Here is a 15,365-nt window from a genome sequence, read left to right as displayed (position 1 = left end):
GTTCTGAAACTCTCTCTGTACACCAGGCAGGCCTAGAACTCAGAAATCTGCCGGCTTCTTAAGGTGTGGACCACCACTAGCCCTCTTATTTAACAGCAATTTAAGGCCAGTGAATGCTATACATACAATGGCTACGATACTTCATTTTAATAGCCCTGTGGTGGTGGCAAATGCCTTTAATCCCAGCACTCCAGGGCTTGGGTATGGATCCGTAGATAGAGTGCTTGCCTAGCAAACATAGAGCTCTAGGTTTGAGTCACAGGTGTGGAAGCACATGCCTAGACTACATGAGACACTATTAAAAAACTTTAAAAAATTAAACACTTGAGCCAGGCGGTGGTGGCGCACGCCTTTAATCTCAGCACTCGGGAGGCAGAGGCAGGTGGATCTCTGTGAGTTTGAGGCCAGCCTGGTCTTCAGAGTGAGTTCCAGGCCAGCCTCCAAAACAATACAGAGAAACCCTGCCTCAAAAAAACCCAAAAAACAAACAAACAAAAAAACAAATTAAACACTTGAAAATCCCAGCACTCCAGAGGCAGAGAGAGACAGAGCTCTGAATTTGAGGCCAGCCTGATCTACAGAGTAAGTTCCTGGATTAAAAAAAAAGATAGTGAATTTCATATATCTATGTATTTTGCTACCATACAAAAGAGTGGGGTAGGGAGAAAAAAATTTTAGTTCCTGACCTAAGATGTTTACTTACAACCTCATGAGAGAACAAACTATATGGGCCAGATAATATTATGAGAATGCAGACAAAATAAAAGTTAATAATTATGCAATTCCCTCAGTTTCCTAAAATTCGTTTATTAGAAACTTCCCATTGCAGCTAAGTCAACATGAGACTGGGTACTGACTGCAGTTCTCTCATCCTGTGCCCAGCTGGAGCAATCCCCCCTCTGCGCAGCAGATGGCGCCAGATATGCAGTGCACCTTCAAGACCGTAGGCGGCGCTCTAGCGGGGCCTCTCTCTCTCTCACCATCTCTATGACTATTCCTTCCGTTTTCCAGCTCCGCCCCTCTAGCCGCTAGCTCACACTGCGCATGCGGTTGTTGGCGATCGCCTGGGCGATGGCGGCTTCTTCGAGTGGGGAAAAGGAGAAGGAGCGTCTGGGAGGCGTCTCAGTCATGGCCGGCGTTGGCAGCACGCGGGAGCGGTTGCTGTCTGCGCTGGAAGATCTGGAGGTCTTGTCGAGGTAACGCGGCCTGGGAACCTGCTCGGGCCGGGTCGGCTGTGGGCGCCGACGGCTGGGGAGTCTCCGGAGTGGGCGTGGGGTGCACCTGGGGTCGGCTGCCTTCCGGGGCTTTGGGCGGCATGTCCCCGCTAAGGGGACATCTCTGTGGCCTGGAACCCCAAGACAGTCACAGCTGTAGTAGTCAGTGAGAAAGGGCTCTGTCCACGGAACGTTCCCGGGTGCAAGTTCAGGGATGCCGGGGTCAAGGGGAGGCTAGAGGCCAACACGAAGGAGCCCAGGGTCAACAAGTTTTACCAGGGTTGAGCTGCAGCCTGAAGCCCACGGGTGGGACTCCTCGTCCGGTGTCAGCCAGGCAAGCTTCCCAAAGCAATAGGCTGTTTGGGAAGGCAGCGGACTCGTTAGGCGGCTGGCAGATGATCCCATCATCTGAAAAAGCCCGGAAACGTGCAGGACGTGGTGGGATGGCTCCTGCGTGGCAGCGATAGATTAAATTGGGTGTCACTCACCATATTGTCATTATGAAATCGATCAGTTGGAGCCTTGTGAGGGGAGAGCCCCCAGCGTCATGGAAGTCAGTGTTATCTTACAAGAAAGTAACGTACACAAGCTGTAGCTCTTCTGGATTTGGCCTGCAGATCCACAGTCCAGGTCAGATAGCTTTCTTGTAAATCACAACCACGAACCCAGTAATCACTTGAGAGCAGTTAAAAGAGTTTTTCTATTTACCTTCACAGACTCTTACTGTGTTCTTAAAAGGTTTCACTAGGTAGCCCCGGACGGCCTGAATCCCCCCACCCCACCCCACCACTGAGTTTAAGGCTAGTACCACCATCCCCTGATGGTTGTTTTTCTTTTAGGGAACTTATAGAGATGCTGGCAATTTCAAGAAATCAGAAGCTGTTACAGCTGGATGAGGAAAACCAGGTAAATGGTTTCTTTTTGAATCTGAAAAGCAGTGGTGGCTCACGCCTTCAGAGGCATGGGATCTCTTGAGTTCAAGGCCAGGCTGGTCTACAGAGCGAGTTCCAGGACAGCCAGAGCTACACAGAGAGATCCTGTCTTGGGAAAAACAAACAAAATTAAAGCTGTGGCTTAGAGAAAAAGTATTAGTTTAAAGATTTCAAGTAACGTTCTGTTCTCACACTAGATCTAAACAAACCCTCAAACCATCTTTTTTGTTTTTGAGACAGGGTTTATCTGTGCTATTGTCCTTGAACTCTCAGAGATCTGCCTGCCAAGATGCTACCACTGCCCATCTCTGTTTTTCAAGATGGGTTTTTATGTGGCCCAGGCTTGCCTTGAACTTACTAGTTCTCCTCCTGTCTTAACCTCAGTGCTGGGATTATAAACGTGGTCAACACACCTGGCCTGTGTGTTACAACTTATGTTACATCGTGAGTGTTTACAACAGTTTGGCATAAAATAGGTGATATTCAGGAATTTTTCTTTTTAGAGGAGAAATAGGCTCATGGAGGGTGGTGTCTTTTCCTGTGCCTTACTGCTAGCAACTGAAGGGTTACAAGCTGAACAAGCTTCTATTGATACTAAACTTTGTGGCATTTTGCTATATCTGCATACCATCTCTTTATTTATTCATTCATTGTTTGTTTTTCGAGACGGGTTTCTCTGTAGCCCTGGCTATCCTAGAACACTCTATAGGTCAAGCTGGCCTTGAACACAAAATCCTCCTGAATGCTGGGATTAAAGGTGTGGGCCACCACCACCTGGCTTATTTTACTATTTTTTTAAATGGCCTCATTTGCTAGGCTATCTGTACTCTAAGCCATAGTGGGTGTGAAATTACGGTTTTAAATGTATCCCAGTTATCTTCTAATAGCTAACTTGTAATAGCTTCTAATATATTACTGTAACTTGCATCTCAAAGTTTTAAAGTGCTTGGTGCCAACTAAAGTCACCTCAAACCAATAGATTTTGGAAGAGCTTTTTATTATTCCATTGTATGTTTAATGATAATTTTTTAAAATTTTATCTTTGGAAGATAAGTAAACCTGAAATTTGGCACAGTATTACCTCTGAAAGATTTTTTTTTTCCTGCATGGAAAAGGAGCAGAATAAAAATGGAAATTCTTGATATTAAGACTGTTTCCCCAAATTACCCCAAATGGTCTATATATATTGTTAATGCTGATTAAGACTATTCCAGGGTGTTAAAATTGATAAACCTATCCAAATCAAGTGTGGATTCTTTGTCTCATTGATGATAGCCTTGATTATCCTGTTGTCTGATGGAATCAACTATTATTTGACAGGTCTTGGAGTTGCTAATTCACCGAGATGGGGACTTTCAAGAACTGATGAAATTGGCACTTAATCAGGGAAAGGTCCATCATGAAATGCAGGCTTTAGAAAAAGAAGTCGAGAAGAGAGACAGTGACATTCAGCAGCTGCAGAAACAGCTAAAGGAGGCGGAGCAGATCCTGGTGAGTTGATGGTTGGTCCTGGAGAGGCAGCTGTTACATTCTCTCCTGAAAATTCTGGTTATATTTTGAAGGGGAAAAACCCCAACAACCCCCACCTCACCCCTGCCCCCCATGAGACATTGTTTCTCTGTATAGTCCTGGCTGTCCTGGAACTCATTGTATAGATCAGGCTGGCCTTGAACTCAGAAATCCACCTACCTCTGCCTCCAAAGTGCTGGGATTAAAGGCATGTGCCACCGCCACCCAGCTTTAAGCTGTATATTCTAGTTACATATTCTAAATTATAGAAATAGGAAGCTTTACTTTTACTTTGGCCTAATTCAGGTTTGATATTAATAGTCAAAAATCTCAATGAAATATTTATGAGATAATTTGGGTCAATCTAGTTTCACAGACTTTTTAAAAATGTTATTATTTTTTTTTCCATCTTAAGGTAGGCAAGTTTCTTATCGATCAAGGCTCTACACTAGGTTTTCCTTTGTCCTCTACTATTTAAAACACAATTTTTATTTACATTTTTAAGGTAAAATGTTTTATGTGTGTGAATGTTTTGTCCTTGTAAGTGCCCCATGTGTCCAGTGCTAGCAGAGGCTAGAAGAGGGCATGAGGCCCCCTGGAACTAGACCTAGGGATTATTTTGAGCTGCAGTGTGGGCATGGTTGCCCAGAACTGAACCTGGGTGCTCTGCATTTGGTTATCTCGCTCAGCTCCTTGTCATGTTTTTTTTTTTTTTTTTCTTTGCCTTGAGACAGGGTCTCCCTACGTAGCTCTGGCTGGACTAGAACTCTCTAGGTGGACCAGGCTGACTGCTTCTGCCTCCTGGGTGCTATGACTAAAGGTGTGCACCGTCATGCCTGGCTTGGCTACTTATTTTGAAGAAGTAATTTGTTTGCTTTGATTAGTTCAGTTGTTTTGCTGACTGCTAAAATAAACTTCCCACGATTGTATTACAGAAGTGACTGAGCTTAACTTTCATATGACCCAGTGAGCTGCCATTCAAGTATGTCATAATGGGCTCCAGGAAAAGGAGCCTGCATGGTTTAGGGTACTTAGAACCCCCGAACGAAGAAAACCCCAAGAAAATTGTTTGGGGTTTTTGTTTTTAAATAAATGCTTTTTAAAATGGATTATTTTTTTCTTATGAAAGTAATATATACTTACCAGAAAAAAAAATTCAGAAAATACAGAAAAGGAAAAAAAGAAAATTTGCCTTGTTCTCATAGCAAAACAATGCCACAGTCCACATTTTGTTATATTTGTTTGTTTTTAGAGACAGGGTTAGTCAATTACTTTGGGATTCCAAGCATACTTGTATCCCCTCACTTTTTCTTCTCCCGTCCTTCTGCCTCCAGTATTTCCTCTGTCCTTCCAATGTCTTATGTTCCAAACAGCTATTTATTAGTGGACGACTGAGTCACGAGTGCAGTTCTTTCATTAAACGTAACAGTGATGTAAATGATACCAAATGGTGTTTCAGATGATCACAGATCAATTTCAGTGATTTCCAAGTCTTATTACTGTGGGTGAGTAACCTTGTGACTCAACCTGAAAACTCTGCTTGTTACAGTTAAGAATAATTTGTATTTTCAATTTTGTTTAAATTAGGCAACAGCTGTTTACCAAGCAAAGGAGAAACTCAAGTCAATAGAGAAAGCAAGAAAAGGTTGGTACTGTGTGCTGGCTGACTTTATTAAACTGCAAGGCTGTGTGTGCCTCGATAAAGGTCCAGGGAGGTGGTTCTGTGGGTAGGAGTTATTGCTCATGTGTGATCCCTAGAGCCTGTATAAAGTTGTATATGTGCCCATTCTCACATGGGCACACATAGTCTTGTAAGCTGATAAAAATACTGCCCAGTAGTTTCCATTGTGAAACATGTGTTCTACATTGTAGTCGGCATCCCAGAGAGGGTAGACATATCTTACAACCCTCCTCTGCTTGTAAGACACAATCCCAGAAGGAACCTTGTGCTTTTTACTTACATGTATAGTAAAGACAGTGGTCTATAAAATTGTTGAGAAGGGAAGACGTGGGGTTTACATATGCTCTTGAAGGCTGGGCAGAGAGAACAACCGTGACCACTGAGATTGGATCATTGCCTGCCAGCCTTTTGCTCACCTTAAAACCTTACATTCTGAGCTCACTGGATACTCAAGCACTGAGAGTGAAATTATGGTTCTTTGGTTTTAATACTTTGTGCATTTGGTTTACATTTAGCCATCTCTGATTTGTTTTCCTCTTGCTTGTTTGGAACAACCTACTTTCTCATTGTTACATGTGAGCCGCTAACATTCTTTGAGAGATGGGTGGGCTTCTATAGCAAGAAGCAATATTCTTTTAAAATATTTTATTCTTATGTACATTGGTGTTCTGCCTGTATGCATGTGTGAGGGTATCAGATCCCTTAGAACTGGAGTTACAGACAGGTGTGAACTGCCAATGGGTGCTGGTTATTGAACCTGGGTCCTGGAAGAGGAGGCAGTGCTATTAACTGCTGAGCCATCTCTCCAGCCCCAAGAAGCAAATCATTGGGAGAGGTCTGTAAGTCTTATCAGTGAGGACTGTGGCTAGAAGTCCATAGTGCCTTTTGAAACAGGTGTAAAGTTTATAGAATGAAGAGCTATTCCTGTTCCTTGGGGGTAGCTGCTGTCACTACTGTTCGGTGCACAGTCCATTTAGAACTTCCCGGGACACACAGGATATGGACTGCTGGCTTAGCAGCCTGGATGTCGCTGGAATGAAGCCCTTGCCCCTCATTTTACTGTTCCTCACTGTGGTGTTTGGAAGAGTTCTGCATTTGATGGCAGCTAGTATTGAGATTATTGAACATTATCCCGTGGGTCTCATTTTTGTTAGCTGGTTTTGCTGAATGGTGTCTTGGTTCTTTGGAAATGTTTACAACGGTTTCAGCATATATGCAGGGGTTAGGGAAGATGGACGGCTGAGATTAGCCTATTTTCTGATTGTTTGAAATTAAGTACGATGTGTGACTGTGATGTACACTCTTCTAAACTTGTATTTACTGCTCTGACTTGTTCTATTTTCTCAACTCAGGTGCTATCTCCTCGGAAGAAATCATTAAATATGCACATAGGATTAGTGCAAGCAATGCTGTATGTGCACCTCTGACTTGGGTTCCAGGTAACATTGCTTCTTTTGTCAGATTAAAACTATTTAATGTAGAATATACTTATCTAAAACAACACCTGCTGATAACGGCATTTTTCTTCAGTGTCCTAGTAATGCTGTCTGTGACCTATTAAGAGGATGTATCATTGTTGATGTTTCTCACTAGGAATAGAATTGAGTTGGAAGAATTGAGACTGCTATCATTTGCCTACCTCTGCCTCCTGAGAGCTGGGATTAATGAACTGTGCCCAGCTTGAGAATTATAAATGCAGCCAGGCAAGGCGTGGTGGTACACACTGTAAAGGCAACACTTGGAGGTTGCCAGCTTGATATAGAGAGATCCCTGTCTCACAGAGCTTGAGGCTTTCCATGTGTACCAAGGAAAGTTAGTACTTCAAAGGACTTTCTTTTTAAATTGAGCTAAAAGCTGCCTTTATTGTTTTAGGAGACCCTCGGAGGCCGTACCCAACTGATTTAGAGATGAGAAGTGGATTGCTGGGTCAGATGAACAATCCTTCCACGAGTGGTGTGAATGGTCATCTCCCAGGGGATGCCCTTGCAGCAGGTAGACTGCCAGGTAATGCTGATGGAAGGGTGTTTTCAAGTAGCTCAAGGGTTTTCAGAGGTGCCAGCGAGGTATCGTCTAATCGCGAACGCTTGAAATTCCAGGCCCAGCCTTATCCATCCACTTCTCTGTCCAGGTTCCCTGCCCGTTTGTTGCCCTGTGATTGCTTTAGCCAAAGACCCTGCAGTAGCATTTATGACATGAGCCTACACTGTCCCCATGTGCATGTCCTGCCACCATCCCCAGCACAGGACCTTTCCTTTATGACAACGAAGAACATTTCCCATTGTGAGGATGCTCCCCAGATAGACTAGGCATGTTTTATGGGTGCCATGTTGTAGTGTGAAAGATCTTTCTAAAAGAGAAAGGACTCGAGTGGGGGACTTTCTGAAGCCCATTTTTAGCGTTAGCTATCGCTTCTGTCCTAAAGTGCGGATTTGAGAACTCTGTGCTTATCAATTCCCAGACATTCCTTGTCTTTCTCATTGTGATTGTACTACACTGTTGGTTAGTTATAAACCTTTTGAGAGACAACCCACACCAGTAGTTTGAGTAGGAAATTTGAAAGAATTAACTAGTAACGGATATGGATGAGTAGCTATTATATATAGGACCATGGCACAGGACCCATGGCTAGGGTGTAGCGGATGTGGTTTGTTGTTCTGTGTTTAGCGTGTATGGACCCCTATCTGACTAGATCTTTGGACTACAGGGTAGGTGGGTAGATAGAATTAAGTTACTTGCATACAGGGAGGATGGTGACAAGGAGATGCATTATAAGTAGAACTGAGCCCACGTGCTTCTTTCCCCAGATGTCCTTGCTCCACAGTACCCGTGGCAGTCAAATGACATGTCCGTGAACATGCTACCACCAAATCACAGCAGTGACTTCCTGCTGGAGCCGCCTGGGCACAACAAGGAAAACGAAGATGATGTGGAGGTTATGTCCACAGACTCTTCAAGCAGCAGCAGTGACTCCGACTGAAGAAGGCGTGGCCGCACTGCCCAGACTCCTGAGCTGCAGACCCCAGACTCTACGGAGCAGCCCACTACAAATCAAAGGGGTGTTCTTCTTAATGCCCACCCCCCTGGTTTTGTCTCATCTGCTAGGCAAATGTGTGAGGATTAGTCAGCGTTACTACTGGAAGTGAGACTGCAGAAGAATGACAAAACCTCGTTCGTGGGAATGACTTGAAAGGGCCCTGAGCCAGGCATGGCGGCTCATACCTGTAGTCCCAGCACTTGGAAGACAGGGATTGCTACGGGAGCGTCATAGTGAACTCTGAGCCAGCAGGGCCACAGAGCAGCCCTGGCCAGCACAAAGGCAGTGGTGCTCTGAGTGTGGTATTTCAAAGTGAAAGTACTCACTTGAAGAGAGTCGGCTGCTGTTGCAGCGACAGAACTATTACTATTGTGTGGTAAATACTGTAATATGTGTAAATAAACTTGCTTTTGCTGTATTTTTTAATTTTTCAACTGTCTTTCTGATTTATATATGTATAAGAAGGAAACTTATTTAAATCCAGTTGCATTTAAGTTGGGCAGTTGTAGCACATGCTTTTAACCCTAACACTTCAGAGGCAAAGGTAGGCTGATGTGAGTTGGAGGCCAGCCTGATCTACAAAGCGAGTTCCAGGACAGCCAAGGCTACACAGGAACCTATCTTGGAAAACGAAAAAAAATTCAGTTGTATTTTATAATATTCAAGTAAGATTCTGGTATGTATCAGAATATACAAGATAAAATGACGATATCTTAACTAGTAATCACAATTAGATTTTTGAGAACATTAGTAATTGAAAACATTTATTATAATCCCATACTACACAGACACACAATACACTTTATGGAAGGTTTTGGAATAGAAGAATTGGGGGAGAGCAACCAACCTTTGGCCTTGTTGTCTTGCAAAGTTCTTGAGGACCCCAGGAGATTCCCCACACTAGGAGACCCAGTGTACTGTTCCATGTAATCCCAACATACAAGAATGCATGCAAGATCTAAGGCAGAGAAAGGGAAATGTAGATGATGGCCTTTAATGGTAGGATCCAAGCTTAGTCTGTCTCACGTTTAGCACAGATTCCCTGTTAGAAACCGGGGAAGTACAGCTTACCACATGTCATGAACTCTAGTTACACAATCATTTTAAAAATCCCATTTAAGTAAAAAGAAAACAAGCATGATGAATTTTGCAGTGGGCAAATTGCTTCTGGACTTGAATGAGTTCCGACCTCTATTTGAATCAGAACAGTAAGACAAACACTGACACTCGCCCCCATGCAGCCCACAATGGTAACTTAACAGCAGTACAGAATGGTAACTTACAGCAGTACAGACAGCCACAAGTTCCTTATCCATCTCCACAGTGGCACGCCTCAGCAAGATTTCCTTAAGGGTTCGAGTTACTTTAGGAGACTGTAAACAAACATGACCACGTGGCTTTGTAGGTAAAACAAAGTTGTCTTCAAACACTGAATGTTTCATTTACTAAGTTTTTTCATCAAGGAATCTCCTTGGGTCCTTGGAGGTGCTCTCCTCTGTACCCTTCCAGGTGGTTGAGGTCCTCTCTAAATGGATCATAGCCTTGCTCTTTTAAACAACGGAGAGCCCAGAAAAGCTGGTCCGACGGAGGGAATTCTTCCCAAGGAACCCACTCCCAACCTAGAAGAGAGGCGATCAGGGCACACAGATGGCAGAGCAAGAGCTCTCATTTGGTGAACTAAGCTGCTATACATTCAGAGAAATGTCAGCGGAATTTAAAGGACCTAGCACTAATCAAACAATGTGTCTGGGGCTAGCTTGGCTGTGCAACTCAAACCTTGGTTTAGAACAAAGAGGGGCAATCAGTGAAACCCTGGGCTGTTTTGTTTCTTTGTTTGGAGACAGGGTCTCATGCACCAAGGCATTTAGTCCCTACCTGAACTCTTGTGAGGTGTCTACTGTCTTCACATGAGAAAAAGATGTCCCACCACTGCCTATGTGGCACTTGCAGTCTGAGCTCAGCTCAGGCTGGTCTCTGACCAGGTAAACAGAAGAATTGCTGGTACATACACAGAAGCCTAAAATCAGCATTCCTTAAAAGCTGACTCTCCATCTCCCGAATGCTTTGACCTTTAATACAGTTCCTCGTGCTGTGGTGACCCCAACCATAGGGTTATTTTCATCGCTATTTCATAACTGTAATTTGGCTACTTTTATGAATCCTAATGTAAATATCTGTGTTTTCTGATGGTCTTAGGTGACCCCTGAGAGAGGGTTGTTCGACGCCAAAGGGGTCAATGCACAGGTTGGGAACTATTGCTTAAAGCCTTGTGAATAGAACGTCTAATGTCTGTCTGTCCGGAGAACCATGGCTTCCCTTATCTGCCCCTATAGCTATGCACAGGGCCTCTAGTTCCATATAAGACATACCTGTAACACATATCGCAGTCTCCAAGATGGCATTGCCCCTTCTGCTCTGCAACATACCCTACCTGTAAACTTCCAGGCTATTCCAACTCACAGGCTCCCTCCCTCACAGCCTATTTCTTTAAAACCATCAAGGCTCCCCGCCTTCCCCTACTCCCTGTCCTCCCCCAGAGATAGCCATGGCAGCTTTCAATTTCGCCAACAAGCCTTTCTTTCTACACATGGAGTGGTCCAGTTCGGTGGTTTTACTGCATCCTGACAAGAACATAGTGTATGAAACATGACACAAGCCCAGGCAGGCTGTATTTTATGTCCCGAGGGATCTATGTGTTTTCTCATCTCTACATCGTGTCTGTCTGTGCTGCTGTAACAGGATAGCTTGCGCTAAGTGGCTTACACACAGACATTAATTTCGCACAGTTCTGCAAGTTGGAAGACTACGATCAAGATGCTGGCAAGACATGATGTCTGGTAATGACGCATTTCCTGGCCCTCTGTAGCTTCATATGGAGAAGGGGTGAGGGTGTCCCTGCGGTCTCTTTTATGTGAGCACTAATCCCATTTGTGATGGGGCTGTACGCTTGCGTTTGCAATGCTCCACACAGGCTCACGGCGATCAGTGGGTCCCAGCTGCTGCTGCTATTCTGGGAGGCGGTGGTAACTTTAGGAGGTATGGACTGTGTACAGGAGGTCACTGGGGATGTGCCTCAGGAGGCCACACCTAGCCCTACTCACACTGCCTCTCTGCTGTGGGGTTGGGAGGTGAGGCCCCTACTGCAGTCCTCCTTGACATTCCACCCCACAAAGGACCCAGAATCCACAAAGCCCACAACCATGCGCTAAAACCCAGGAAATCACAGCTGAAGGAATCTTCTTCCCTTTCTGCTGTTAATGTTGGACATTTTGTCACAGCAATGCAAAGGCTAAGCTTTGCCCTCATAACCTAACCAAATGCCCCATCTTCTACACCTTGAGGATTAGAATTTCAGCTTATGTCTTTTTTTTTTTTTTTTGAGACTGTATCTTTCTATATAGCTCTAGCTAGCTTGGGTCTTGCTATGTAGACCAGGCTGGCCTCAAATGCAAGAGATCTGTCTGCCTCTGTCTCCCCAGTGCTGGGATTAAAGGTCTATATCACCACTCCTAGTTCCAACTTAAGGATTTTTGGAGGGGTGAAGGCAAAAATCTGAGAATACAATTCTCTTCATATGGCAACGATACTCCTAGTGGCATGTTTCTTTGAAGAAAACACATTGTTATAAATAATTCTCTTACTTTCATTTTTCTCAGGTTCCATATTCTTTGGCTCTGAATGGTGGGCCATGTCCACTTCTCCTCTCATCAGTATGGTGACATAATGGTAATTCTCTCTCTCAACAAAAGAATTTACCACGGATGCAAAGCGCACGTTTTTCAGACGTAGTGCAGCCTCTTCCCAGGTTTCCCTCTGAGCGCACTCTTCCCAGGTCTCACTGGAAAAACAAACAGAGCCTGTTCAGTATACGAATAACGTAATATTCTTGGTAGAATGCTGTAGTATAAAATAAAAGCAACAGGCTTGGCGGTGGTGGCGAACACTTTTAATCCCAGCACTCGGGAGGCAGAGGCAGGCGGATCTCTGTGAGTTCAAGACCAGTCTGGTCTACAAGAGCTAGTTCCAGGACAGCCTCCAAGACAATACAGAGAAACCCTGTCTTGAACCTCCCTCCCCCCAAAATAAAATAAAAGTATTTTGTTTTAAAATGATAAAACCCTCTGCCTTTACACTCTGCATTTCTATATTTAGTGATTTGAAGACCCAAAGAGTCTTTTATATTGGACAACAAACAGAATTTAACCACCAGCAATAATATCCAGGTCTGGAACTAGACCTAGGCATCTGGGGGCAGTTTAGTGTGTCAGGCTTTTAAGTCAGCTGTACCTGAAGTTCTTTCTATCTTAAACAGAAAATGGAAACAGTATATTTCTCATGGGGTTGTTATGTTTCAAAAGTACATTAAATGCCTTCCCTAGGCTTCAGAATTTCGATTTGAGCCTCAGAACTCAGGCCACTGGGCAACTCAGAAAGCAAAGTGCGGGAGTTGGGGGGGCTTGCTGCAGTGGGCTACAACAGTGTGCTCCCAGGTCACACAGCAAGTACAGGATCTTAGAGGAAAGGAGTTGTGCGTTTCCAGCCTGGAAGGAACGTTTCCCTTCCTTATGATGGAGAGTCAATGTGAGGCACCTCCAACGACTCAGCAATGCCACAACACAACACTCAGGAAGCTGAGGAAGCTCGACCATCCTAAGTCCAGGCCACCCTGGGCCACAGTGAGTTCCAGGCCGGTGTGAGCCAGAAGAAGACCCTGTCTCAAAAACAACAACAAAATTCCCAAACACAAAACCAAACAGAAAGAGTCAGCCAGATGTTAGGGGATACTGGCGCACTACTACCCTGTCAAATGCATATCGAGCTGCCAAACTTTAGAGCCGTAGTGGTAGAGCAGAACTCGCAGGTAAATCTGACTGCATGGGGAATTCTGTGGGGGGAATTGCAAGGAGGAGACAATGTGGCATAGGTCCCTGGGCTGAGAGGAGGGCAGCCCCGACCGAGCATCACTTCCGTCCTGGAATGGACTTCCATTTGGTCCAAGCAGATGCCACAGGAGACTGCAGGGGTTTGTGCGGTGGTGCAGGTCTTTCACCCCAGCACTCAGGAGGGAGAGGCAGGCAGATCTTTGTGAGTTCCGGGTCGGCCAGGGCTACACAGTGAGACCCTGTCTCTTAAAAAAATCAAATCTATTAGAGAATACCGACCCACATATTTACAGATAACAGGAAGTCTAGGATTTCCTTTCAACAGTTTAGAAAATCAAGTGTGGTGCCTGTTGGATAGAAGAAAGAGCCGTAGGAGGGCTCCAGGCTCCACCTTACACGTCTCATATTATTATGCATTACTAAAGGAAACCACACTGGATCCTGGGGGTTTAGATACGTTTATCTGTTCTGTTTAAAACACACTTATGAGCACAAAGCCAGAGTTTCTTCGTGCTGTGTAAAACTTACTTAACCACTCTTACCACTTTGTGGGTCCGACATCCACCACGGGCCACTCTCATAACACTCCCACAGGGGAGAAGGCAACAGGGCCAGAAATTAAACATATCTAAATTTCATGGGGCAAAGCGAAGACTCATAAACGTCCTCTTTTTCTGGAAGCACCAAGAAATACAGACCCCTCCCACCTACAGCCAGGGGAGGGAGGAGAGAGGACTGAGAGGACCAGGGTCCCCGGCACAGCGCCCCCTCCCGGCGGGATCCCGGAAGACCCCGGTGCCATAGAGAACACACGGAACGCAACTGCGCACTTATGCGCGTGACACGGACTCATTTGTCCTGCGGACTAGTGCTACTCGTACAACTTCCGTTTACTCGAGGTCGACCCGCTCACCCGAATTCCAAATGGCCCCCAGGAAGCTGGAAGCTGCCGGCTCCAAACGACCCTTTTCTCTTCCCCAGAAGGACGCAGCGGGGATGCTCGCAGCTCACCACCACCACGCCAACCCCAACTCCGGGGCGCCGCCTCGGCTCCGCGTTGGCGGTCATAGCTCTTGGCTGCTCCCGGAAGTGATGTTGACTGCTCCACATCCGCTTTCAAGCTGTACGGGAGCCGGCTGGAGCCCCGGGTATTGCTACTGTGAGTGTCGTCTGCCTCAGGCCTCAGGTGTAGCTCGGTGGATAAGTTGGGGAGAAACAACCCATATAAATAACTGATTTTAGGGTGTGCTCAGATGATCCGGAGAAGTGAATAAGAATAATAAATTCAACTAGGACAAATTACGTATTTTAGGGAAACGTACTGTACTAGATACAAATATGCACCAATCAAAAATGAAATATGAAAGGAAAAAAATTGGAGAAACCAGGTGTAATTAAACAAATTTAATATCCTACATCTCCATGGCTTCAGAATTGCGCTCTTACAATATAGAAGCTTATTGAGCTGCATACACTTTGGGTCTGGCTAATTAATTTTGGTGGGAATACTTCTTAAGATATCACAGCTGTATGAGATTTATGCTGTGGTACATGTTAGAAAGGCCTTGTCCTTAGAGACGTAAAGACTGTAAGATCTGTAAGAGGATAGTGTTGTAAAACACTGTCTTCTGTACATGACATGACTGTTGCACTCATGAACTCATAGCAGCTGTGCTTACCGGCACAAGACCTGCACAAGATGGGGCGTGTTAGTGTTCTACCTTGGATGAGGGAGAGGCTCCACCCCTTTTTGGAGGAGCTGTTGGAAGTTCATGGTTGCTAGGGGAGGAGGAAGTCAATTTCTTCAGTGGTGTAGCCACTGAAAAATTGCCTGTGCTCCCATAAATAGCTCCTCCCCATAAATAGCAACTTGTGATGGTTAATCTTAACTGTCAACTTAATGAGATCTAGAATAGTCTGGGAGACGAGCCTCTGAGCATGCCTATGGGGATTGCCTTAATTGGGTTGACTGAGGTAGGATCAACTGTGGATGCCACTATTGTCTGGGATGGGATCCTAGAATGTGTAAGACCGAGTAAGAGAGTTGAACACAAACATTCATTTTGGATGACCCTAGTGTCAGTTCCCACCTGGCTATTTTATCTGTGCTTG

The 15,365-nt window shown here is 45.0% G+C and overlaps 2 protein-coding genes across 3 annotated transcripts; one reads left to right on the top strand and one right to left on the bottom strand.

Moving 5' to 3' along the window:
* The first annotated feature begins 1,027 nt into the window (after nucleotides 1-1,027).
* Nucleotides 1,028-8,788, top strand: Med4 (mediator complex subunit 4). Its single transcript, XM_005070970.4, has 7 exons — nucleotides 1,028-1,196; nucleotides 2,054-2,120; nucleotides 3,467-3,637; nucleotides 5,243-5,300; nucleotides 6,689-6,775; nucleotides 7,209-7,340; nucleotides 8,141-8,788. The coding sequence occupies exons 1-7, from the start codon at nucleotides 1,045-1,047 to the stop codon at nucleotides 8,311-8,313; spliced, it is 840 nt and encodes a 279-aa protein (XP_005071027.2). The 5' UTR covers nucleotides 1,028-1,044; the 3' UTR covers nucleotides 8,314-8,788.
* A 329-nt stretch (nucleotides 8,789-9,117) lies between these two features.
* On the bottom strand, nucleotides 9,118-14,358 carry Nudt15 (nudix hydrolase 15). Of its 2 annotated transcripts, XR_005870953.1 has the most exons (4): nucleotides 14,167-14,358; nucleotides 12,012-12,208; nucleotides 9,654-9,989; nucleotides 9,118-9,328 (listed from the first exon to the last, which is right to left on the bottom strand). XR_005870953.1 is itself a non-coding variant. In XM_005071042.4 (3 exons), exons 1-3 carry the CDS (start codon nucleotides 14,319-14,321, stop codon nucleotides 9,829-9,831), a joined length of 513 nt encoding a protein of 170 aa, XP_005071099.3. In that variant the 5' UTR covers nucleotides 14,322-14,358; the 3' UTR covers nucleotides 9,118-9,828. The 2 variants fall into 2 exon arrangements, 1 of the variants encoding a protein (XP_005071099.3); XM_005071042.4 differs by having other exon boundaries at nucleotides 9,118-9,989.
* Between the last annotated feature and the right edge of the window lie 1,007 nt (nucleotides 14,359-15,365).

Source organism: Mesocricetus auratus, unplaced genomic scaffold (genome assembly GCF_017639785.1).
Source record: "Mesocricetus auratus isolate SY011 unplaced genomic scaffold, BCM_Maur_2.0 Super-Scaffold_2245, whole genome shotgun sequence".
Classification (NCBI taxonomy): domain Eukaryota; kingdom Metazoa; phylum Chordata; class Mammalia; order Rodentia; family Cricetidae; genus Mesocricetus; species Mesocricetus auratus.
The sequence above is the reverse complement of the archived record's forward strand: the minus strand, read 5'-3'. Positions and strand labels throughout refer to the sequence as shown.